Source organism: Falco biarmicus, chromosome 4 (assembly GCF_023638135.1).
Source record: "Falco biarmicus isolate bFalBia1 chromosome 4, bFalBia1.pri, whole genome shotgun sequence".
Lineage (NCBI taxonomy): Eukaryota > Metazoa > Chordata > Aves > Falconiformes > Falconidae > Falco > Falco biarmicus.
The window spans coordinates 85,007,168-85,033,082 of NC_079291.1; the positions used below are offsets into that span (position 1 = coordinate 85,007,168).

The 25,915-nt window shown below is 44.4% G+C and overlaps 2 protein-coding genes across 6 annotated transcripts in view; one reads left to right on the plus strand and one right to left on the minus strand.

Moving 5' to 3' along the window:
* Positions 1–8,150, minus strand: part of TOM1L2 (target of myb1 like 2 membrane trafficking protein) — a 58,878-nt gene extending 50,728 nt beyond the window's left edge. For 3 of the 4 annotated variants that reach the window (XM_056335465.1, XM_056335464.1, XM_056335466.1), the window contains exon 1: positions 8,056–8,142. In XM_056335465.1, coding sequence (XP_056191440.1) covers positions 8,056–8,107 — 52 coding nt within the window. In that variant the 5' untranslated portion in view covers positions 8,108–8,142. Of the gene's footprint in view, positions 1–8,055 lie in introns of all 4 variants that reach the window. The other variant, XM_056335463.1, reaches the window with a different exon arrangement.
* A 407-nt stretch (positions 8,151–8,557) lies between these two features.
* Positions 8,558–25,804, plus strand: DRC3 (dynein regulatory complex subunit 3). 2 transcript variants are annotated; one of them, XM_056337549.1, is made up of 13 exons: positions 8,558–8,669; positions 10,023–10,196; positions 11,579–11,695; positions 13,179–13,345; positions 13,944–14,090; positions 15,281–15,400; positions 16,293–16,405; positions 17,691–17,865; positions 20,610–20,741; positions 22,009–22,079; positions 22,878–23,001; positions 24,472–24,603; positions 24,765–25,804. In XM_056337549.1, exons 2-13 carry the CDS (start codon positions 10,040–10,042, stop codon positions 24,972–24,974), a joined length of 1,665 nt encoding a protein of 554 aa, XP_056193524.1. In that variant the 5' UTR covers positions 8,558–8,669; positions 10,023–10,039; the 3' UTR covers positions 24,975–25,804. The 2 variants fall into 2 exon arrangements, with proteins under 2 accessions (XP_056193524.1, XP_056193523.1); XM_056337548.1 differs by lacking the exons at positions 16,293–16,405; positions 17,691–17,865.
* Positions 25,805–25,915: the final 111 nt, after the last annotated feature.

Genomic DNA, 25,915 nt, shown 5'->3' on the forward strand with positions numbered 1-25,915 from the left:
ATGAAATATTCCAATAAAGTTTGCATATTCTCCCTCCTAATCTTAAATTAGGGACTAACTAACTAGTTATATTCCTTAACACTGTTAATCGATCAGAGCGGTTTTTGGTGAACACCCTTGATCCTTGACAGTTTAACATAAAAAAAGGAAAACCGTTTGTACTGAGCCCAACAGATGTCCATTGCACCAACTGCAATGAAAGACGTTTTAGAAGTAAGTGCCATAATGTAGTATCTCGTCTCTGGATCACCTCAGTCAAAAACTTACTTCAGGCTTGACTTTTTGAACAGAATTATTTATTAAAGCCTTGCAGATGTCTAGAAAAAAAATAATCTGTATTTCAGTATTTGGTCATCACAGCTTAAGCAAAATGCCTCTATTAAAACATACAGACGTATTTGCTGGTCTCAAAAGACAAAGTGATTGGAACCTATGAAATACTGCTAGTCTATGGGCCTAGTACAGCACAGAGACCTAAAATTTGCTGGCAAAGCTGCTGAAGCTTGCAATTTGTTTAATCTGCTCAAGGTAGCTTTTTGTGTGTATAGGCAAGGAAGGATGCCCTTTTCCTTCCGCAAGGAAAATGCATGCGGAAAGCAATAATTAAGACAAAACTATTAAAGAAAATAATAATAATCAGGAAATATGAGACTTTCTGGTTTTACTCAGCTATGCAAGAAATGTGAGGGTTTTGTTATCTGGGTCAAATACAAAGCTGGTCACACTTCTTGCAATAGATGTAGCCAAGAAGTACAGAGGATGCAACATGTCCAAGTTCACAATATCCTCAACATTCCTGACTGCATTTGGGATGCAACAAAGTCTTGCCTTAAGAAAGCAATGTTCTCCAAAGTTCTTGGGGTTCAAACACAGTTTATAACACCAATCTGTGCCTTCACTTTATGTACATTTCCTTTGATCTGAATTTGAACAAAGAATTTCTTCCCAAAGTAATCTAACCCAGGCAGCTTTTGAGGACCAGCTGGGGAACAGACTGGCTTACTTTCAAAGAATAAGCAGGCTTATGAACTAATCAAATTATTCAACAGGTTTCTTCTGAATATCTTCTCATTTCTGAGTCTCCTGATGCTCTCTGAGACTACAGTGCAAACACTGAGCTGCCAAAGGGTTTAGGTGAACTGAGAGATACAGAAGCACAGGTAAACATCTAAATATAGCCATGCCAGGAATTGCCCAAACACTGACAGGGTATATACATACATGGGACTTTTTTTCCTTCCTTAATCCTTGATTTTGAAATTACTACTACATTGTGGGACCTACCTTCTAATTCTGGCAGGTACAGAACAATCATAGAGTGTATATTTAAATCTAAAGACACTGCTGCCAATAACAGCCAGGCTGAATTTATTTGTTTTTCCCCTTCTTGAGCAACAGGAAGAGTACCCACATATTGGCAGACCTGGCTTAACGAGTTATGTGAAGACATGTTTACCTGTAGCGATGGACCTCCTCCTAAGGGAAGAGAGACCAGTTTTTAGCAAAGCCTTTAGATCAGTGTCGTTTGTGCTCAAGAATCATCAATTTTAGAAGAGCCTTTTCCCATTGACAATAACTGAAACAAATGAGCAAAACAATTGTGGAGAACCATCAGCAGAATGACTAAGCAAATAGAGAAAATGAGGCCTACCTATCCTAGATAGGATTTTTATATCTGCAACGAGTGTTTTTACATAGAAAACTAGTAATTCCCCTAGTTCTGGATGATCTGTGGAGACTCATGGACAGGCTGGCCTTCTAGGTCACTTCCTAACTTCTCAGGGCTCCTACACGACTTCTTTCTTCCCTGTGTTCTCCAAACACTTGTGTTTTCCATTGCCTATACTTTGCACAGATTTTGAAACCAAAACACAAATTATTTACCCAGAGAAAAGCACCAGCCCTGCAGTACTATGCAGCATCCTTCCCCATGAAGGATCATCTCACCAAAACTTCTGCAAAAATGGCTGGTTGTTCCTCCACCGACCATTATCACCAAGGATACTACCCAACGCCTTGATCACCTTCAAAGAATACTTAATTAAAAACGCAACATAGTTTACAAAATCAAAGGGAAGTCTAATTTAAAACTGTTCTTAATTCAACTAAGGAAAACACACAATACTTTTTTTTGGTGAAAATGGTTTTGGATGAAACAAAATTAGTTGGAAGGGTCTGTGAGGATTTTCTAACTGTTTTTAGTCAAGCAAATTTTAAACACTCAGTTTAAAAAAAAAAATCTGCTGAGTACATGAACAGAGCAGTTTGAAACTGGGAACGAGCTGTCCTCACACTGCAACCTCTCACATATAGTTTTATATTAGAAGCATATGGAGTATACATTTAAGCGTACTGTGTTGGAAGAGATAAAACTGCCTTACTCAAAAATACATGCTATAATACCTTCATGAACTACAATCTGCTTTTGTGCCTGTAAAATAAATCCAGTCTTAGAAACCTAGTATTAAACGGTATTATACTAATTATCCAGCTTCACACATATATGTAGTTTCTCCAAGTTGCCAGATTCACGACTCAGTATTTATTTGCTCCTTTAAAAGCAAAGATACCCATTTTCATACTTCATGGAGATTTTCCTTACAACATAATCCATTGTCATGAAGTGAAAGCAGATCCAAATAATCTTATAAAACTAGAAGCACTTTATCAGACTCTCTTTTGCATGACTAGCACAATTCTATATGAACAGTGGAGGGTGGATTTTTAACTGACCAGCTACAGGAGTACCTATAAAAGTACTTAAACTCTGAGGAAAGCACTTCTTGTGCCCTCTTCACTGCAGGCAAATACAAAATTAATCTTTCTGATATAGCAAGAAAAGTTACTGTTACCTTGTACTGGGAAAAACTTCCCTTAGAACAGGGTACAATACTTCAGTGGTTATGGGTAAATGCAAAGGACTTTTTATTTCATTAGAATGCAATGAATGAAAAGAGAGATGATTCAGACCACAACAGCATGCTGCAAACATGTAATTTTATTGGTAGCAGATCCTAAGATTACAGTGTGCGCTTTGAACACTGACTTCTGGTTTTGGGAAAAGGTTTGTCGTTAAAAAAATGTTTGAATTAGAGCACAGCAAAGTAGTAAGTTTATTCTGAAGGGAACTTAGGCAAATTGTGTATGTGAACAAGAAAGCCTGGGTTAATTCATCCTGCAGGATTACCATGGACTGCTCACTGTAATGTACTTCTATTCCTGTGTAGGGCCATCAACTCATCTATTTAGGAACCATTTTTATTCAGAGACTCAAAAATCTTAAGATATAAGAAACCTGAAGAATGTTATTAAGTGCTTCTTGTGGAAAGAAAATAAAGAGGTGTTTATACACCCCGAAGCTGAGGCACTTTGTTACTTAAAAAAAAAAAAAGAAAAAGAAAGGGGGGGGGGGGGGGGGGGGAGAGGGAGGAACAAACAGCAGCTCTGGAAACAGACTCTGTCCACCATATTTATTATCAATTTAACAGCCTTGAATGGAAACTGCGAGTGCTTTGATAAAATCAATTGAAAAGCTGTCTGCCTCACTGTTGCTTCAATAAAGTGCCTCCATATCTTTTGCTGAAACCTTGTTTTTGTAGTCTCCTTAAAGAATACTCTGTATTAAATCATCCTACTGTTCCTCCTCCAAAACCAGACTTCGCAGCCAGTGCCCAGACCGGCACCCCTCATTCAAACCTTCCTTCATCAACAGGGACCAGGGACATAAACCAGCATCACCTGATCAACACCCCCACCTCCAGTTATGCAGGACACCTTGATTTCTACTATATTGTTAAAAATTAACTTGCAGGTCTCTGTGCATTCTGGACCTCACTCCCCCGAGGTCTTTGACTCCAAGCCAAGCAAACTTCAGGCTGCAGCAAGAAAGGATGACCTCAACACACTTAGGCTCTGACCATAGCCCTTACCAAAATGGACCTCGATGCTCCCATCACCACCCCAGGAGGAGCCCATTTCACACATCACTGCCCTGACCCAGCCTTTCACACCTGAGGGAGCTTGGGGGTGGCGGTGGTGTCAGCAGCATTGGATTCAAACACACACACACTCTCCTGAAAGCCTTTGCAAAATCTCCAGAGTAACAAAAATCCCAAACAAAACCACTACAAAATGTAACTGGTTTTCCTGTGTAAGCCATATGGCCTATATCAAATAAGCAGAAAGAGCAAAAAAAGTCACCAGTACTCCACATTCTTGTAATTCAATCAGCTTTAATCATCCAAGATGTTTTCACTAACCTACAGTAAGGGTATTTGTTCTAATAACCTTGACTAGAGTGGTGACACTTTAAAGATGGCTCCCTTGAACAAAGAAAGATAAAAATGCAATTTATGGCAGGATGTTGAATCTCAAGGCAAATTCCCACTACTGTGAATTGCGGCTTTTTCCGCAGGCCAGCCCCTCTCCAGACAGCAACCAGTCTGCCTCCACCATTTTACTACACATCTTCCTGTATTTTTCCTCCTCACTGGTCAGGAGTATTCTTCAAAACAGTCCCCTAAGGATCTGTTCTATCATATATACAGTATTAACTGGAAAAACTAGACAGTTCAATTGTAAGAACCAGACCAACACCCAATGCCACAAAGGCTCCTGCCAGCCCCGACATACTTGGCAGCCTCTGAAACCTGTGGCACCCAGTTCCACCCTCTAGACTCTTGCCAGCTTTCACAAAGACCTTCTCCAGGGCTGGTGGCATGACCCTCAGCTGGCCAGAGCCACGCAGCACAAGCCAGCACTGAAAGCTCCAGTGGCCTCACTGGGCTCCTCATCCAGTGTTGCTGACAGCTGCTGAATTTGCAGGGTGCTGAGCAGGCAGCACCAGTTAAAAACACCAGAAGCACACCAGCCGCAACACACAAACCTTTGCCTAGGGATCTTCCCAAGGACGCCTGCTAGGAAGCGCTGACCACCAACAAAAGCGACATTGTGAAGGGCTGAAGGCACTGTGAAGGCTTCTTCCAAGTCCCATGGGATGCTGAAAAGCACCATTTGCTCACAAAGCCTTTGGGAAGTATTGGATTCTGCCACAAAATCCTGGGTGAGATTTTATTTAGTTTATATGTAAAATGGTGCTATTACCTCCCTTCACTGCAACCTCCAGGTAAAAAGCAATACGGAATGAATAAAAAGTTCAGGAGTCATAGGCACACTGCAGCAGCTGACTGCCTTCCACACAACAGCCTTGTCAAAAACTACCCGCTCTGCTCAGGAGAGGGACTTGCTAGAGACACAAGGACAGTTCACCGTCCACAGGTCAATCAAAGCATTAAAGAAAAATTAAGTGAGGTATGTAATTAGTAGTCATGGTGATGGCTTATACAGTTTCTCTTATGCCACCACTGGAAACTAACTATAGGCTACCGTGTAAGCCAGTCCAAAAAACAGGTAGCTTTCAACAGTGAGGAACCTGGCTGCCATTTAAACTGGCACTTTAGATGCAGGAGACTCTATCCATCTCCATTACAAATCCTCTGAGCTCATCCTAGCATTACTTTCCCACGTTAAGCAAAAGAGTTAACATAAAAAGCCTGTCTAGCTTCAGACATTATCCAGATAAAGAGGAGAAAAGAGAAAATCCCTTGTATTACCTCTCTGAGCTCTCCCCAAACCTTCTCTGATATCTTTGTTCTTTCAGACCTGGCATTTATCTGAAGACATTGTCTAGCCCTAATTAAATCTTCATGTGAACCACTGCTACTTCCTGGCAGTGAACATGCATTCTTGGTGTGCTGATGGACCTACATAATTTTCTGCACTTCTCCCTTATGGTGAGTGTTAGGCCTTGCTTGAAAACATCACAACTGTGTTCAACACAATATGTTTACGCAGAAATACAAAATTATTCAGTTCCTTTTAAAGAATGAAGATAAACATAAGTGAGAATTTTATTCTACAAGCTCATGGAAAAAAAAACCAACTGTGGAAACACTGGGCAAATAACACCGTCTGAGAACAAGGCATGCTTTTGTTTTACTGTTAGAAAGAGGTAACTGGCAGTGATATGAGAAGCAGAAAAAAAAAATTCTTCCAAAATAAAATCTGCAGCTATCTCTTTGCCCTGGGAATAAAAAAACATTCTTAAACTGCAGCTGAACTGTGCATGAAGGGAAGTTGCATTATAAGCCCCTCACATACACCTAACCTTATCTGATGAAAGCAGCTCCTTCAGAGCTTTGTGTTCAAAGCCTCTAAGTTGGCAGCAACTGCTCATTCAAAGAGAGCAAGGGGATGTAAAGCTGTGAAAATCTTTGCACTCCTGAGCTAGAAAGGCAGAAGGGTAGAAAAGCAGATTTTACTGCTAACCCCTGCAACAATTCTTACGTTCTTAAGGAAGCCCCTTTAAACCATGTACTGATGCTAACAGAAAGTGACAGTAAATAGATGAGAAATTATTGCCTTCCCTTAACAGTGCTCATTTGTAGAAGGCTTGTCCAAGCAGCAAAGCAGCCAGCTGTCCTGGCAGATGTGGTCAGATGGCCAAACACAACAAAGCAAATTCACTTTAAAATCATGTTTAGCTTTCACTGTTCTCGTTATTATCCTCCAACTCTCGACACTTCTCTCCCTGAGCAGAAGAAATAAACACCCCAGATGGCTAAAGAAAAACAGCAAGCTATACATATGCTCCATATAGTCTGACAAAGCAAGAGTCCAGCCATCTTCAAAGCACAGTATGAGACTTACCCATTTAAGGGCCTTTTACCTCTGCACGTGTGGGTGAGGATACAACTATAAAAGAAATTCTGCAGTTTGAGGCCATGACCAGGTACTCTGCAAAATTTTTTCCACTTTAATTTCCGAAGACACAAGTCTTTTGTCATTCCATAAATTAATGTAGAATAGCTATAGACGAGACTATACATAGCTATACGTTATACTATACATAAACCCTAAAAATAGCATTAGAATTACTGCCATTTATGAAACAAGTCAACAAAACTAAGAGCACGGTTTCACTGGAAAGGGATGCTAGCCTAAGTGCATTCAACTGAACATCAACTTGGCTTCTGGGACCACAGGCCACAGCCCCCAAACTGCAGGAGCCTGAGCCACTCTGTTCTTCCCCACCGCAATGGGGGAGATCTTGTATCTCCTTCAGGGCTTAAGAGAAGCAAGCAGGAGGCAATACCAGCCCACCCAACTGTGGGCAAGTTACCAAACTCTGCAGAAATGGCACTCGGGCTTTCTCCCATGACCCTGGCCACGGCAACCCAGGCTGAAATCACACTTGCCACAATTAAGAGAGAACACACCTGCAGGAATGAGGGAGTAGACACAGCAACCCAGGAAGGCCTTGGCTAGCCACGCAATGAAAGTGCGCTCAAAATAACCTGCCTAATGTCACCAAAACATTAGCAAAACCACAATTCAAGCTCTGGGCTAAAGACTGAGCACATACGTGTATCTCTACACCACGTCACCCTCCCTGCATACGCACAGGCCCTGGGGGGTTCAGCACTTCGGGAAAAAGGTGGCTGGACGACAGGGTTGCCCTGTTAACAGGCCGCTCACACGTGGGAAAAGGAGCTGGGAGATACAACAACTTTCCTTCATCCGTCAACCATCTTGGAGTTGCCCCCTCCTCATGGCAAACAGCTTGCCCAAAGCCACCACTGTCCCCACAGAGACCACCACGACCCACGCTAACCCCCCGAGACCCCACTAAGGCTACAGCACCCCCAAACTCTGAAATACCACCACCACCCCAGACCCCCCACCAACCCTGAAATCCCTGCTACCTCCAGAGGCCCTCCTTCACCTCCAGAGCCCCCCACAGATGCCTCACCACCTCCAGAGCCCCCCACGAACCTCCAGAGATCCTCACAGCCCCCAAGGGCCTCCACTATGCCCCCTCCCACCGGCTCCAGAGCCCCCCGCGGGCCCTCACAGAGCCCCCGCTGTATCTCACCGACCCCCAGAGCACTCCCCTGTCTCCCAAGCCCCCCGTGCCTGGAGGCCCCCGCTCCCTCCAGAAGCCCCGCTAGCTCTCCAGCCCACCCGGAGCCCCCTACACCCGCTGGGCCTCCTTACCGAGGCTCTGCCCCACCGGGGTGCTGAACGGGTTCCCCAGCAGAAACTCCATCTTGGGATGACAACAAACAGCGGCCCGGCGGCCGCCCCCCCCCTCCCCCACGCCGCCCTGACGGGCAGCCACACGCACCAACCGCAACTTGTTTTGCCAAGCGTGACCCGCCTCCTTGCATTCGATTGGGCGGCAGCGGGACGCCCCAAGGAGTTATAGGTTAAAGAGCGTGCCCATCACTGTCAAGTGAGGGGCCCGCCTCCGCGGTAATCCCGGCCCTTTCCACGCCCTCCGGTTGATGGATAGCAGAGACACCACTAGTGCCATTCTCCATTGGGCAACAGCCAAACCATTCGCTAATATTATTGGGCAAAAGAAACGTCGATCATACGAGCCTCCTCCCGCCCCGAGGGCACTGTGCCGGAGCTGATTGGCTGACACGGATTTCTCGCGCTCTGATTAGTCGCCAGCCTTCCCACCCACTCCCTGACCATTGGCGGTTGAACCTGTCACGTGGTCTCCCTTAGCAACGTGCCTGGGCTTCCTTAGCAGCCGGCGCCGAGCCGCGAGTGGAGGCAGGGCCGGAGGAGCGGAGCGGGCCTGGAGCCTCGGGGACCCGGGGGTGAGAGGCCTGAGGGGCCGGGATCTGGGCCTGGATGGGTCCCGGGGGGAGGGCGGCAGCCCACCCAGGTCAGAGTCAGGGTCCCCGCCCCTGGCCCGGCAGCGCCCAGGGGTGTCGGGGACGTGGCGCTGCTGCCCGGGCCTGGGCCGCGGCTCGCTCTCAGCGGCGACTTCTGGTCCCGGTGGCCGAGCCGCTGTCGCACCGAGGGCCGCGCTGTGGCCACCGCGGGGTGCTGACCTCGCCCTGTGATTTGCTCTGTGCAACCGGCACTGGCTCAGGAAAGGATGGACAAATACAAGGAAAGCAGAAAATCCGGCAGATCACGGATGAATAAACCCAGAACCTGCTACTCCTCGGTCTGTCCTGCACGCAGGCAGAGAGAGGTTGCGTTTGTAAATTAAAAGCCATGACAAAGAAAGAACGCTCTAAACCCAGATGTTTATCCTTACTGTCCTCCTGTGCAAAAAAGTCAGCAGAACTTCCATAATTACAGCCATCTCATGCAACCAAAAGTTTGACAATTCCTGTCCTTCATACTGATTCATTATCTGTGCACAATTTCAGAAAGATGAGTAGTCTCATTGCCTCCTGGGCAACCTTAAGGGATATTTAAATGACAAAGCCAGGACAGAAAGTTTTGACTGATAGAATTGTATGTTTCTCAAAACGAATGTGTTTGTGTGCAGTGCTGTGTATTGACTGAACTAGACAGCCTTTGCTATGGATCTGCCTTAAGTGCTTCATCAGAAAATTGCTGTTATTGTTTATAAATTTTCCTCCTTCCTCAAATTTGTTTTCACTTTTATTATGATGTTGGTGTTTAAAATTTAGTGACCTGCTCTTGTGTTATATATATATATGTATATATGCTGTTACTGCGCTAAAAATACATGCCTCTTACTCTATAAATCAAACTTGCTTATAATGACAAATTTACATTTTAAAACTAGATTACATGGTGCACAGGGCCTTGAACATGCCCTCTTCATGAAGGTGGGTTTCAGCAGCAGGTGATTGCCATGCGATGGACCAGTGCTGTTCATAGGTGCTGCACAGGGCCTCGTTTCCTGGTCTATTTCTCTGGCCAAATTCTGGCATTTTTCATGGCAAACACTCAAATGTGGTGTGGAGCATGCCTGGCCATTTTACAGTGCTGCGGGTGTAAAGCTGTGCTTAAAGTTGAATCAATGATGTCATGATAAAAGTCAAGGTTTTGATAGCAGCTGTGAGGTATTAATCTTCCTGATGCTCAGCTGCGCTCTTAATACCTTGGAATTGTCATGCCTGTTCAATGGATGTTGGAAATAGTAGCCAGGCAGTCATTTTATTTATTTTTCTTTTCTGTCCTTTAAGGCTGTTACCATCTGAAAATGAGTCACTTATACAATAGCATTGAGCCAAACGTTATTGATGATGAAATGGTTCAGAAAGCCATTGAAGAACAGTACCCAGAGGACAAAAGAAAGCTTGCCAAAAGGGAAGATATTAACTTTAAGAATGTGACGGAGCTACAGCTTAGTTTTAGAAGTGAGTAGCAGAATATATACTTACCTCTTCTTTTGTTAGAGGGTAATAGAATTAAGCATGAAGTGGCTAACTGGCAATTAAACAATCATGATTAGCTTGGATTTATTACATGAAAAGTGACGTCTGAACTTACATTTTTAGTCATACCTGTATGAAGTAGTTTCATTACAGAGAGCTGGGTGCTTTTGCTGATGGGTAACTTAAAGCTGCTTAACTTTGCGCTATTACTGTCACTGCTATTCTTATTTAACATTTATATTGTGGTGACACCTACAGGCCACAGGCCTATTGGGCCCTTCTCTACGTGGACAAATCAAACCCTGGGCAGGCTCCGTCATAGCCAGCGATTATGTGAGAGCTATTTGGTAGATTGTGGTGATTACAGTCCAATTCAGTGGCTTCCTCTGGTCATCTGTAGCATTATCGCAGCTTGCCTCTTGCTGTCAAACCAGTCGTAAACTTGCATTCAGAAAATGAAAAGGAAGAACATTTGGGTCAATATTTGAATATTTTGAGGATATGTAATTTCATGGGCAAAAATCTGCTTTTGATTATTCATTGTGTACTCCAGTAAAATAGTAAGTGTATTAGTTCAATTCCTTAGGAGAGACTCCCTGTTACCTGATCCTGCATGTGTGTGTTTGCAAATAGAAAATACAGAACTCTGTGAGTGTTTTGGATGTGCAATTCCTTGCTTTACTCTGAACTCACTAAACAATGATAGCAGCAGAGCAGCTAATGAAGTCTTCTGGGAAGCCATTGAGGGGGTAAAGAGAATGTTCTGTATTTTCTGTCACCTTGGTGCTAATGTTTTGCTGTTGTGCCAAACTGCCTGCCCTTGTGATTCTGTTTTTGGAGAAAGCTAAATGCGGGGATATTGATTAGTTCTAAACTGCAGCCTTCACAGAAAGAGTAGACCCCAACTTACTCTCCTGTGATGAAAATCCCAGGAGCAGGGGAGTAATTTACAAAAGCAGTAGCTGGCCAACACTAGCCTGCAAATGCGGAGAAAAGCACTCATCCCAAACCTCCCTCTTGGAGCTGGAAAGGAAAATGAAGGTCAAGACCTCCTAGTAGTGGATTCATAAAGCCACTCTTGACTGCTGGGCCGTAGTCAGCATCCCCTCAGTGACTCATTGGCATTGCTGATGAGCAGTGTGTGCTGGAGCAGGACACTGAGGTTAACTAGGCTGTTTCATTGAAATCTTGTCCAGCCAGTGGACCTCTCAGCTCTCTAGGGCAGTCATCACATGCTATCATAATCTGCTGGAAATCATTTCTGAGGTAAAACTGGACGTGTTTTCCTTGTGCAAGATAGTGTGTCTGCTAAACTGAAAGCACATGAAAAACAGTTTTCTTTTACTTTTTTTCTGTGGCTTTAGATATCCTACAGATTGATAATCTGTGGCAGTTTGAGAATCTGACTAAACTGCAGCTGGACAACAATGTCATTGAGAAGATAGAAGCTCTGGACAGTCTGGTTCACCTTGTATGGCTCGGTAAGATACAGGCATATGAGGCTGGATGCCTTCGCAGGTATAAAGTAATCTGCAATAAAGCCAGGGTGTTGCATTCCTCCTCAAACACAACTTATAGGAGCTTTCCCATGGAAGGCTGTCGGCTGCCTGTGTGTTTCCTCATTTGACTGTCAGCTATCAAAATGCTTGAATATCAGAGCTGCAAAACAATCCTTCAAATGTTTACAAGCTGGTTTTAATCCATTTGGTGTGGCAGGAACAGGAAGTTGAGATTTCAAGGTTGTTTCCAGGGTTTGTACTTGTATTTGGAGGTGACTTCCAGAAATATTTACAGAAACACATCTGTGATTTAGAAGCTGGTATTCTGTTTTCAAAGTTAACACAGGCATTTCAGAGCCTAGAATCCACTGCCTCTATCCCTATATGCTTAAGGGCTCGTCATCATTGTTGTCCCAAGAAGTGACCATCCTTGTAGTCTTAGGTGAGTACTTTCAACTAAAAACTCAGAATGCTGATAGCAACATCCCACAGTGGTGCAGGTTTTGATGCTAGGCAGATTGGTGAGCTTGCTGCTATGGATGTGGGAACTGCAGCCACGTTGCTGGCTGGCAGTATAAATATATCCAGCCGTCTTTGAAAATGGCATGCAGGGCTTCAGTTCATAAGCACATCTTGAAATGTCTAAAGGGTTCTTCCGCCCAGTTGTCTGCACTGTTCTGCTGCACGGATGACATGCACTTGTGAATCAACAGCTGATCACCACAATGTAAGCAGAGTGTTTTGAAGCACACTCATGGGTTTCGTTTGCCCAAAGGCTGTGGGGTTCAGCAGCTGCTGCATGAATGTCTTGGCCATCCAGGGGCTGGGGTGGTGCAGACAGCTGGCAACCTCATCAACTGTCTTTGGACTCCTGAATTACTCAGTACTGGCCTGAGGGCAATGAATGTAGGTCTTAGGATAGATGTTCTGGCAGGATAAGAGGAAATTTCAGTGTGTGAAATCACTAAAGTGAGTATATGCCTTTGCATGCCTCCATTGACAACAGGGTGGTTGCAAGTGTGGAACTGGCATATGTTAGTCCTGTGGGAATGACCATGACAGTGGGCATTGGTGTGGCAGGCAAGAGTCTGCAAGAAACAAGGCAAAGAGTGTCAAATTTGTCACAGAATTATCACCCTTTTAGGGCAGTTCTCCACCTCCTTTCTGGTATTTTGGGTTTCCCCATAAAGGTAGAAATCACTTTCAGGTTGCGTATGTGGACTCTGCATGGAATACCAACTGTTCCTCTCATTTAAAAGTTGCATGGACAGTTGCAAGGAGGAGATGTGAATGAATGATGATTTAATGCCAAGCCTTTCCTGTGGGACACTGAATGCACCTGAGGAAAATACGTATTACGTAAACTTCTAAATTGAGAGCCAGGCTAAATCTGAATCGGGGTGTTCTGCTAGAAATAGTTAAACTTTTTCTTGTTAAAACTTTGGATCTCTGGACTCTTCCCTAGACCTGTCCTTCAACAATATTGAAGTAATTGAGGGCCTGGATACCCTTGTCAAACTGCAAGACCTCAGTCTCTACAATAACAGAATATCTAAAATAGAGCACATGGACATGTTGCAAGAGCTACAGATTTTCTCCATAGGAAAGAATAACCTGACCACTCTGCAAGATGTGAGTGCTCCCTGTCTTTGCAAATGTTCCCTGTCAAGGGATCAAATATTCTAAAACTGATATTTGCCACTGTGTCCGAGCCCCTCCTTAGAGTAGAAAATTCTGCTTAGGATTTCACTGCCTCTGTAGTCTAAGTTATTGTTTTGGTAAGCTGTCCTGGTGTTAAAGTACATACTACAGCTAATTCTCTTGTTAGATTATTGACTCATGGGGGCCTGGTTCTGTTACTGCCATCAGCTGTGGCAAAACTCCTATTGGTTCCCATGAAAGCTAGAAAAGGAGTAAGTAGCAACATCTGAGAAAAGGAGGGAGTGAAGAGTAGGATTTATTTGGGGTTCTTTTGAGGGCCGTTTCCCAATCTAAGACCCATGATTTGTCCACCCTATCTGCCTTCTCTCTACACTTTTCATTTATATATTCACAATGTAAATTTAAGCATTTCCTTTCCAGAAAGCATTAGAAACTGATTTAATGATGCCTGCTGTTTCGCAGCAGGGCAGGATATATATTGTAACATAATTGTAGTAAGAGCAATGAATTTTAAGGCTGTGGTTTCCCCAGCTCTAGGAAGTACAGTGTCTCTTTCCCTATGGCATAGGTGATCTATCTCAGGAGGTTTAAAAACTTACGGACACTGAATCTCATTGGGAACCCTCTCTGTGATGATGAGCAGTATACGCTATTTGTTGTTGCACACCTTCCAGACCTAGTATACTTGGACTTCAGGCTCGTGTGTGACACCATGGTAAGCATTTCTGCATTCCCTGCTTGTGAAAATGGGCAACAGCATCTTACAGAGCGTTTGCTTTGTTGGTATGCCAGCAATATTCTAGCATTTGGGGCAGGTTCTCTGCAGAAATTAGGCTTACAGAAACACACAGTGTTTATTCTGCCTCCACCTAACAGCTGTGAACCTGTAGGCCAAATTCTATCAAATCTGACAGCGGGGTAGAGGTGTCAGAGGCATGATGTCTTCACAGATTTTGTGAAAATCAGCAGCTGTGTGTGGGAGAGGGGCCTGGTTAATGTTGCCACAGAGAGGCTGCAGTGTAAGTGCAAGCCTTCTTAGAGATCAGAAAATCTCAGAGGAGATCAGTCTCGAGATATAGATCCAGGGGAAAGGAAGCTTGGTGGTCCTGCTGCTTGCTGAGCAATCTGTTTCAGTAGCAGGCTGACAGGCTCTCCAGGCAAGCAGGTGTCATCAAATGCACTTCCTGCTCTTGATTCCTGAGAACAGGACAGTGCATCTGCACTGGTGACACATGGGACTGCTTTTTGATCCCAGGGCTCAAAGGAACAAAGAAGGGTTTTTTTGTTTGGGTTTGGTTTTTTTTAGTAACCAAAGAACATGATTGATTGTAAATTTGCTTGGCACGGAGAAGAGCTGTACTTGGAATACACATTACTCCTACCATAGGGCTGATAGGGCTGTCCAGGTCATTGAGGCCAGTCCCTGCTCATACAGACAGTACATCATAGAATTGCATACTTAAATTTGTCAGGCTTCAGTTTCAAGCTAATTAGGTTCATGTCCCTGCTACTATCTTGCCATCCACTCCTCCAAAGAGCTGTCTTCTCCCTAGTAAGTGTGTTAAACACGCTAGCTGATCATATCAAAGTTCAAATTTTAGAAGTTAAACATGGCCTTCTGCTAAAAAAATAAAAACAACCCTAAAGATGAGGAAATGGGGAGAGAAAATTTTCCTGGGACTGTATCAGTTCAGATCTATTGAATGCAGAGTAATATGCCAACAAAAAATGGGATGAGGAATGGATCAGAAACTTTCTAAGTAGTTTAATAAAAAGCCCACAAAGAAATGGAGATGCAGATGTCACTCAAGTGCATGTTCTGAAAAGATCAAATGCTTATGCCCAGATTTGTAAAGCGATGCTTGATAATCTAATAAAAATATTTTCTCTGTTTGCATTTCTCAGCGAGAAGTCGCAGTTTTAAAGTATCAAGATCTTACTGAGCTGTTGGAAAGTGAGGAGGCTCAGGCCCTGGCTCAGCTGAAGGAAAAACAGGCAAAGCAGAAAGAGCTGGAGTACCACAAGGTATGTTTTCTTTGGCTGGTTGTATATTGTCTCAGGAGAAAGCAGCGCAACACATATTGACTTCTCTTTTTACCTGCTTGAAGATTTAATGAGAGATTAACATAAACTGTGCTAAAACTAAGGCTAGGATTAATCTCTGTGATCTCTGAATCTCATCTCTTGAATGAAAACAGCAACTTCTGTGGAATACCTACGACATGGGGGAACGTAGTTCTGGCTGAACAATGAAACTACAGATACAGATCCTGTGAAGCCAAATAGTAAATCATAGCCGAGGATTTTATCAGCCTGACATGAGATTTAGACATGAGAATTAAGAAAATTAGAGGTCTGAGGGAACTGTTAGCATTTTCATGGGCAGTGACTTTTTATTTTCTCCTTCACACAAAGTTAATGCTTTCCATTATTTTTATGGTTAAACTGTTCAGGGCTTTCTGAGACCACTGTAGCCCTGTGAACAGACTGAAAACAAGACCAGGCAGAATGATGCTTGCAGTTATGGTCTGGCTGTCTATTCCAGACCTCCAGAAGATCAGACTGACTGAAGAGCAGGAGGAGGTTCAGTGACAGGGAGGACACCTGCAGCTCTTACCTCCATCCCTCCGCACAGTCCACTGACTCCTTATCTGAAAGGCCTAATAGCCTTGCAATATGCAGTTGTATGTAAGATTAAACAGTGGTTTCTATCCTTAGGCTAGAGAGTTCTAGAAGCAAAGCCACCAGGATGCTTTTCAATCCAGTTTCAGGGTCCTCTTGTGACTCATGTTGGTGTAACTGTACCTGCAGCAGTGTCCCTCCACTGGTAAAGTGCTTAGAAGAGAGACACATCCTGAGGACTGGCAGCCTGTTGGGAGTCTTTATTTTACTTATTTTGCTCTGATTCTCTTCAAAGACAGCCTTTGTTGAGTACCTGAATGGATCATTCCTGTTTGACAGTATGTATGCAGAGGATACAGAAGCTGCCAAACTGACTTGCCTCCCTGGAGTGGGTGAACTGCTGCAGGCATATCCTTCCTGGGTTTAGAATACCTACAGCTAAAACGTAATGCCTTGAGAAAAGAAGGAGGTGCATCCAGAGGGACTCTTCATCCGTTGCTTTTGTCCAGGGCACATTGATCTAAGATCTGAGATGGTCTGTGTTCAATTTTGGAATGGTACCAAAAAAACCACTGCAAGACCGTGAGACCACTGACAGCTGTAATGCTTGATATCTCATGAAATATGAGGGTTACAAACAAATGGTTTATATTACTGGCAAGCTGGCCAGCCCAGCTTGAAATATCCCATTTGTAAAACCACTCGTTTCTGTCACCAATAGGTCATGAGATTCCAGTGTTTTAAATTCTCACCATTGTAATTACCATATTCTTTTTCCTTCGCTTGAATCAAACACAATTTCGGTAGCTGCCTTTCCTGACCCTTCAAGAATCAAGGCTTTGTACTTTCCTTAAGTCTGCAATCCACTTAAAGTTTAAAATGAGCTATAAGATAAATCTCTGTCAGTTAGATTGTGAGAGCGCAGTTGCTAAACTCGTGTTGAAATTGAAGTGGTAGGAGATAGGAACAGACTAATCAGAATGATATGAGCCGCATATCTCATAACCTGCCAAAGCTGGCAACTTGAAGTTTTCAGGCCAGCACTTCTTTGTGATCATTGCTCCTACACGGGAGATCAGAAAGCAGACACTTTTTTTTCTTTTTTCTTTTCTCATTCAGATTAATAGAGCATTGTCAAGGCCAGTAACTTGACCTTCCTTAAAATTGCATTACACTGTTGGGGAAAAATGCATCACAGCTTAACTACAATAGACTCCAGAAACAATTCCATTGCCAAGATAATAGCAGAAGAAAAATTGACGTTATTTTTGTGATGCTACCAAGTCAGTAGTTTATTCTGTGCTCTGGCTGTAGGCTCCAGAGCTGTATTTATTAACTATGCAGGCATTGTATTCACACTTGTGAAGACAGATAGGGTTGTATGCTTTATTCCTCTGTTATGTCAGAAAAGTCAGAGAAGGATATGTATTTCCTTCTCTTCCTCAAGGCCTTTTCTCCCTCAAGTTGCTATAGCTTTCTCCATACCCTTAAGGTAGCAAAATCCTATGCCTAAAATGTGAATGGGTGACCCAGGCCTGCCACAGACAGAACACTTGGCAGGCTGCTCCCGGTGAGAAACCACAGAGGTTACCAAACAGTAGCTTGTAACTCTTGTTGCTCAGATTTGCAGAGGTAGAAGGAACATAGCATGTTGCTCCACTGAACAAGCAAAATACCTTGACTCTGGTGTCACGTACAGGAAGGAGTTTGTCTCAGTTTGTGAGAACCTTTTCAACTACGGTCTGAAAGAGTATGAAAACCGAGAAGCTGAAGTCTCTGATTTCTACAAAAGCCTTCATGAAGCATTAACAGCCAACCAGCAAGAAGGCAGGAAAATAATCCTAGACTTTGAAAATCGGAAGAAAAGGGTAATGTTATACTTTTGTTTGTTTGAGACATGATTTCTCTACATCATATCCCAGCTTTTAATTTCACTGAAAGTAATGGTAACTCAAGTAAAATTAGGAAAACGATTCTGGATTTACACTGCTGTAATAGGAATCAGTACTTGGTCCCTAATGGCAGAATCAGAGAGGCTGAGGTTGGAAGGGACTAGACAGTCACCTGGTCCAACCCCCCTGCTCAAGCAGGGCCACCCACAGCAGGCTGCCCAGGACCACATTCAGCCAGCTACGGAATACCTCCAAGGTTGGAGACTCCACAACCCCTCTGGGCAGCCTCTTCCAGTGCTCATTCACTTTCTTTGCATGTTTCTTAGAATATAAACCTATACGAAGAAAAACTGTTGTGTTAGCTAATATAATGTCATTAACTAACATAATGTTGAAAGAGTTTTAGTACTTTATGTAGGAAAAGAATTTGGGGATTGACATCTCAAGCCTTTGGGTAAACCATAACCAGCTAACACTGACAGCCCTTTTCTATACTGGAAATTCAGTGCAGGACAAAACTAACATGTCATAGTGTTATCTTACTGTCCACAAAGGTAGGAAAAAAGTGGTTAAATGTGGTGGGGGTTTTGTTGGTTTTTTTTTGCCATCCAGAAAAATTACCAATCTTTAAGAAAATGGAAATGCTCAACCTTTCTTTTAGTTTAAATATTTCTGCTGAAGTCGATTTAAAATACATAAATAGATTTATTAGATTTAATGCCACTCTCCTTCTTTTTGAGGCCTCCAATAGCTCTTCCTTCGTTGAAAAATGGGGAAGAAAGGAAGGAGATTGCAGGGTATTCAGTTTGTTTCCAAGTAATTTTCTGCTTCAGTTCATTTTGTCATCAACAGCTCAAAGAACTTTAACAAAAAAATTAGATAAAGTTATTGTAATGTATTTCTAGTCTTTTTAAAGTAGAAACTATCTTTTTTCATTCCGCTCAACTACAGCCACCCATTGTGGCTGCTAAGGGCGTAGCTTCTAGCTGGATCCCTTTCTAACCATGTATAATAGCTGGATCATTATTTTGTTTTCACAGAAAAAATAAGGGGGAGGGGGGAGTGGGGGAAGGGGGCTAAAGCCTGGTAACACTTTCAGCTGAGCAGAGCAAGTCCCTGACAACTGACACCAGGCAGTCACGAGCGCTGGCTCCCTTTGAAAACCAGGTCACTTTTATTTAGGTGCCTTGTCACATGCTGGCAGCCTGCTGAGTCACTCTGCTCCCAGGTCCTTGAACCTTGCTGACTCATGTTGGCAAATTAACTCCATCAACTCCAGTCAGACACGAATTTGCAGCCTTACCAGAAGGCAACTTAGAAAGATGGTGATGCACATTCGGTTAACTTGCACTTGAATTCCCAATACATCTCACATTAAAAAAACAAAACAATCAAACAAACAAAACAACCCCCCAAAACCCCACTAAAACAAACAAAAAACCCCAACAAAACCCCCCAAAAATCAAACCCAAAGAAACATGGCTGAGGCCAGATTTTGGCCTTTCGTCTTTGAGGACCTGCAGGCTCAGCTATGGATTGAGCTGCAAGAACAGGACACAGCGGTCACCTTAACAGTTTTCATATAAATACTGGAGAAATTGGTGTCAAAACTGAACAGTGTATTTTAACAGCATTTCCCCATTCATTTAAAATTACCGGAGGAGTTCTAGAGGTGCAGAGGTCCCAGCAGGCTGACTGTAAGCCATCCTTAGGGGCTGCTTGTGTCACTGTAATCCTTTCACGTAAGCTTGGGTAACCTGTAAAATAACTCTGCTCTCTGAAGTTGGTTAAGGAACGAAGAAGCATTAAAGGCCTTGAAGTTTGAAGTTACTGCTCCCAGCAGCATGGCTTGAACGGCTGTGGAGCTTTTTGAGCCTTCTAGCTTGTTTAGATTAGAAAAGAAGATGCCTTGCTTTCCGCTTCCCTCCTGTTAACTCTGCAAAGTTTGGGTAATCTAGTCCATTTTCAGACACAAGTCTTGGCAATGGTTTTCATCAGAATTCTCAATTCTAGCTCATTCCATTCACTCTCAGAAGTGGATTAGACATCTTTAAATGCATATTTTTTCCCCTCCTTTTAACACTTGACTGTTAACTTATTTTGAACAGACTTGAAAATAATATATTGCTCAGCACAAGAGGATTTTTTTATCCAAGAAATCATAAAACTTGCCTGATACAAACCTGACGTCAATATTTAATTCTGAAGGGCAATAAATCCTTGCTGTAAGAGGAAGGCAGGCAATGATAGGTATTCCATATTCAGAATACTAACTCCCAACCCTATGGAAGTCAATCAAGATTCTCCTTGACATGAAGGGGATCAGGATTTAGCCCTGCATTTCTTTCTATGAAGTAATAGTTAATCTCTTCTTCACGGCCAGCGATGTCAAGAATCAAATATTTTTTTTTTTTTTTTACTTGAAATGTGTTAGAAGGGGAACCAAAGTTGGAAGCATAGAAGGGGCACAGTCTTCTGCTGACTGGAGGATGAGGAAACGTTTTCACCAATTCCACTGCATTGCCTCTGGATCGTTAGTGCAGTAGCACACCTCAGCACTGTTGACTACCCAGTATGTAAATCTGGAGACTTCCTGAATCATCACATTTCATTTCAGCTAATCATCAGCAGGAACTTTTCTCAAATATGTAACAAGTTAATTAAATTGCAATGGAATGCTGAACACAAACTATAAGTAATTTATGTATCTCTGTGTTTAGAGGCTGGATGAGATTCATAATGCCAGTAGTTATGATATTGCTGAGTCTAAACGAGCCAAGTACAAGGAGGACATACTTCAGCTGTCAGAAGCACTCATGACCTTGGAAATGCTGATAGCTGACCATCTGGAGGTAAGGGTCAAGCACATACCTGTGAGACCTCACATCCAGAATGTGAGGGGGTCACTCTTCTGCTGCTGCAGCCCTCTGTTTCGTAGCTCATTGCACAAAGAGGGGGCTCCTGTCAGGCTGATGTTTTGTCTCCATCTTATTCTTTCTCTGTTCAAAGTTGATCTTGGGTGAGATCAAGCCCCATTGATACGTTGCAACAGATTTCTGTTTCTCAGAGCAGAGCAGGGTATGTCCCTCACATCTATCCAAGCTGACTGCTTCGACTTTAGAGAAAGGGACTTGAAGTCATTCAGTTGTTTTATAGGTCTGCATACAGAAGTCGCTGCATAACATGGAATATGCATTTGGGATTCTAAAGGTGTAACTCTTTGAAGCTGATCTTTGCTATGAATAAGATTACACACATTCCTGCTCAGCTTACTGCATTTGCTTGCATAATAGCTGCCTTTTTTCTCCCCAGACTTTTCCTCAAAAACTAGGGCAGGGCTGCTAATGTGCATCTTCATTAAAAAAATAAAATAAAAATTAAAAATTAGCAGGCAGGAGCTGTGGCCTGTGTGCAAGCAGATGCAGCAGTTTACTTTTGTGAATGTGCATGACAGAAAGCAGCAGCTTAAAATGGATTCCTCACAGCATTAGGATCTTGCCTTTTCTGAATTGGTCCTCACATATCTGCAGTCACTGATGGACTGAGCAGAAGCATTTCTCCCTGCGTGCCTTTCTGGATTTGCAGGATTCGGGTGGCTGTATTTGAACTGTTGTTATCGAGACATCTAAGGGCAACACTTCACAGATTCTCCATCAGCCATCTTTGAGAGAGGTAATAGGCAGCAGCAATTTTAATTTCTGAGGACTAAAAGAAAAGCAGCAGTGAGCCCAGGCATTGGTTATGCTTCTGACAAGAGGCTCTTCATGCACACAAGGAGACTGCAGCATGGCAGTACACGGGAGTACAGCCCTCTCCATGCATTGCTTAGGTGAGGGTACAAAAGGGTCAGCTGGCTTGCTCCGGACACCAGTTAAAGGTATAATTCAGTCAGCTTCCCTCCAATAAATTGATTCTGATTTTCTCTCCCTGAAGGAGGAAAGAAAATCTTGTAGCACTTTCAAAATGCTTCAAATGTTTGAGACAGTTGTTTCTGAATGTGCTAATAACAGGAGTGAGCCCAAATTATAATCAATTGTAGACCCCTCCTAGACTCCCTGAGTCCCTTTTATGTTTATGCAAGTTTTCATTGTAATATTTCCTCTTTTTCCCTCTCTTAAGGAACAAATAAAGGATTTTAAAGGAAACATTGCTGTCACAGCATCAACATTGATTGAAAATGTTAAAGGGATATATCCTTTTGATACGTTGGCCTGGACTTCCCAGTGACGTACGTATACCTTGCTTCTAAATCCAGAAATGAGCCATCAGTTTAGAATTTGATGGTGGTTTGTTGGGTTTTTTTAATCAACGGAAAATGTCTTCTCCCAGCTTTCTAGGAATGGTCATTTAAGGTGCCCAGCTTCTTTCTGTGGATACTCTGGAGAGCACAAAAGGATCTAAGTTCTTCTGTGCTAGAAGTCTGTAGGACTTTACCAGCTTTCTCCCACTTGGGAATCTTGAATCTCCCTTTCTTCTCCATACAGCCATGACAAAACCCTGGGAAGATCTGGTTAGTCTGTCTCCTATATATATTGCCGCAGCAGCCAATGGAATACCTACAATTCTTATTAAAGTTTCTGTAAATGGCCTTCGTTTTTGTGTTGTTGAAGTTTTCTCAAACATAGTGAGATGAGAATACCAAAGTGCTTCAGTGACAGGCTACACTAAATACAGAAATCTGTTAGCCTGGTGCAAATAATTGCACCGTATTCAGAGCTTAGCTTATATCCTGGGAAGCCGCCTTCAATTTCCTTTGCAAACCTTGGCCCCCTCTCAGTTCTGTATAATATATGGCAGTAAGGATGAGACCCGGTGTGTGATTAAGAGCAGAAAGTGCATATCCTGACATCACAGCAGCTTCTGGCAGCAGCCAGGCTTTTTCCTGCGGGGGCCCACTGGGTGCACACTCGGTCTCTAGTTACAGGAGATCATTTAATCAATTTAAGTGAGTGGTGTGGTCAGCTTTTTGCCTTAACCATCTTCTGTACGATGACCCAGTGCCGGGACCTGGAAAACCGTCACCATGAAAAGCTGCTGGAGATCTGCATCATGACACTGGAGAAATCAGTCAAGAATGAGCTTGATAAGGATTTGCCAGCTGATGTTCAAATGGTGAGGGCACCAAAAAAGTCCATCTCTGCTAGACAGTCAGCAAGGCCACAGTCTCTCTCTGAAGGGACATGATTTCCAGGAGGCTTAGTACTGGTAGAGCCATGCCTAAACCAGAGCATAACCTCCTCCCAAGAGGCTCCAGCCACTTGGCTGAATTGCAGTGCCACCGGACATCTCTGCTGACTAGAACAGAGGCTAGCTGCACTGCAGGTTTCCCTGGGTGCTGCCAGAGCTGGTGGCAGCAACCCAGAAGAGGTGCTGAGCAAGTCTCTCTCCTGCCTCCAGCACAACTCACTTCCCTGGCTGATTTCCAGACAGCCCCAACCCAGTCGGCACTTAAGCAGCATCTTTGCTACACTCACAGCTGGTTTTCTTCCGATTGTCCCTGCTCCCCCAGGAGAATCCAAGCACCACTCTGACTTTCTTGCATTGGGGCTCTGTTTGCCTCCGTGATTTCAAAAGCCCTTCCTAGAGCTCCCCAGCCCATGAGCTGATCTGAAGGCAGGACATGACATTTTATACGGAGCCTTCCGCTGAGCCCTCGGTCTTGCTGTGATAGCAAAGATCCCAGGAGCCTTTCAGAAAGCACAAAAGATTGTTGCAGTGCTCCAGTCAGCAACACTGCTGACCTTTTCGCCTCTGTTATTCCTTCATTTAGTGACTAAATGACTCGAGTTTTGCATTCACAGTGGTTTTACTCTTGTCCAGATTATCCCAGCCCCCCGTTACTCCAGGTAATCAAGAGCTGACAGACACAAAACAGACCCCTCAGCCCCCTCCCTGGGGGACCTCCCTGCTTTATGGCCTGTGCAGATGGCTGCAGTTACGCACCGTTGCTGTGCACCCATTTTGCCTCACTGCCATCCATTTCCAGGGAGAAGCAATCTTCATTTGTTCAGCAGCAGCACTTGGCTGCAGGAGGAGAGTCATTATGGTTTAGCGAAGCCACCCTCTATTGAGAGCCGCAGGGGGAAGTTACTGCTTCGATTAGGAGCTGGGACTTTCCAAAAATGAAGATTTACAGCCAGCACCACCAGTGCAAGAGACCTTTCCAAGTGCAATTTTCCACTTCCCACACATGCTGGCCCAGGCGTGCTGGAGCATATGCAGCCTTGCTTCAGCACCAGCTGCCCACAGGACCCTGACATGTGCTGCAAGGCAGCACTGCCTGCAGCGGGGCACTCAGCAGCAGGCATTTGCTCCCAGTTCTAGCAGGTGAGGCCGAGGGTGCTGCCTCAGTTTCCCCCACCTGTACTAGGGATAATACTCCATTACTCCCTAGGGAGGCCCAGACACATCCTTGTGAAAGGTAAAGCACTGGATTCATCCCAATGACTGGGGCTTTGTCAGTCAAACAGAGGGCTGATTTTCTCCCCCTGAGCACTGCCGTTACTGTGCTGCTAGTTCTGAGCTCTGCTGCTTTCGCTGCACGCCCACCCCCTCCTCTCATCCTGTCACGTTACCTCCTAGCTTCTTGTGGACAAAACCACCATTGTCGATGCAGTCAACGCGTCCCATGGCATCCGCCTGCTGAAGATTGATAAGCGAGAGAGCAACATCCTCAGCAATACCTACCGCTGGCAGGCCTCTGTGACAGAGAAGGTAAGAGACCCTCATGCTCAGGGGGATGGGGCACAGATGGATCTGGCCCAGGTGGTGGGGACACTGCTAGGAAGGATGCTCTGTAGCCTTTGCTGGAGCCCTCTGTGCGCCAGGGACCCTGACAAACCTGCAGGTTCACTGCTTGGCTTCAATCTGTTCAGGCTTTCCAAAACGAGATTGACAGAAACCGCAACCGTGTCAAAGAGATCATTCAATACATTGACCGTCTCCAGGAGGAGCTGGATAACTTAGAGATCCTGGAGCCGATGCAGGCATGCAAGACATCCCCTGACAGGGATGGCTGCCTCTTTATGCCTGAGCTGCCTGGGATACTTCAGGTCGAAGGCATTACTTCTTCCATCCCACCATGAACTGCAAATAAAAGATACTACTTGACTCTGGAAAAGCGTACAAAGCTCTGCCTCTTCCATCATGTTGGCATGACGCCCCTGCAGACAGAGCTCAGACCTGGTCACAAGGGGTTATGGATCAGCTGTGAACTGATTGAACCAAATCATCATCGTAGCAGATCATGCCTGAGAGCTTTGGTACCTGCAAGCACAGTGGCAGGAACCTGTGAGCTGAGGGCACGTGGCAGCAGCCTGGGAGAGGAGTGCTCTCCATCAAAACACCCCCAAGATAACAGCAGGTTTCCAGCTCAGCAAGCACAGGGCTGGTGGGGGCTCTGCGTGCCCAGGAGCCTTGTCTGCTCACCGCCTCTCGCAAAAGCAGCTTTCTGCAGCGTGAACAGAGCAGCCCCCAGCTAGCAGGAAGGGAAATCAATGGTTCCACAGGAGCTCACACACTGCCGCTCGCAACAGCCAGATGAGGAGTCATTAATTCCCTTCCTTGCTCAGTGACAGCAGCTGCTACGCTCACTTGTGGGCAGCTTCTGAGGAATAATGCTGGCCGGGGCGGTACTGCTGGAGGCAAGCAGAGAGTAGAAAGGTGGGAAGGTTAAACGAGAGGGTGGCTGCATACGCGCTCTGGGGAGACCGGGTCTCTCAGAAAGCCCTGTGGCTGGTGCTGCCCATCATACACAGATTTAGCTCATAGTGCTCTGTGCTTTTGAAGATGGCTGGAGCCCAGGTTCCCCCATTCTTGCTCCAGGACCGCACTGTTGTCTCCCTGCTACTCCCTGGCTACAAGGACAGAGCACCTGGCACGGCGAGGCTCACACAGAGATGTGGAGGGAGCAGATCTGTTTGGTAGTTATTGTCTGCTCTGCTCCATCATATTTTTCTGCCTGTAGCCAACCCAGCACCTGCCTAGAGCCTGGCAGCTCAGGACCTAGACCACAGCTTGATGATTA

What these genes read in the sequence shown, in the direction of transcription:
- DRC3 (XM_056337549.1), top strand. Translation starts at nt 10,040, where the DNA reads ATGAGTCACTTATACAATAGCATTGAGCCAAACGTTATTGATGATGAA. An exon ending in GGCTCGTGTGTGACACCATG is followed by an intron (nt 14,091 to 15,280) that starts GTAAGCATTTCT and finishes TGCATTTCTCAG; the next exon opens with CGAGAAGTCGCAGTTTTAAA. An exon ending in TGCCAGCTGATGTTCAAATG is followed by an intron (nt 23,002 to 24,471) that starts GTGAGGGCACCA and finishes GTTACCTCCTAG; the next exon opens with CTTCTTGTGGACAAAACCAC.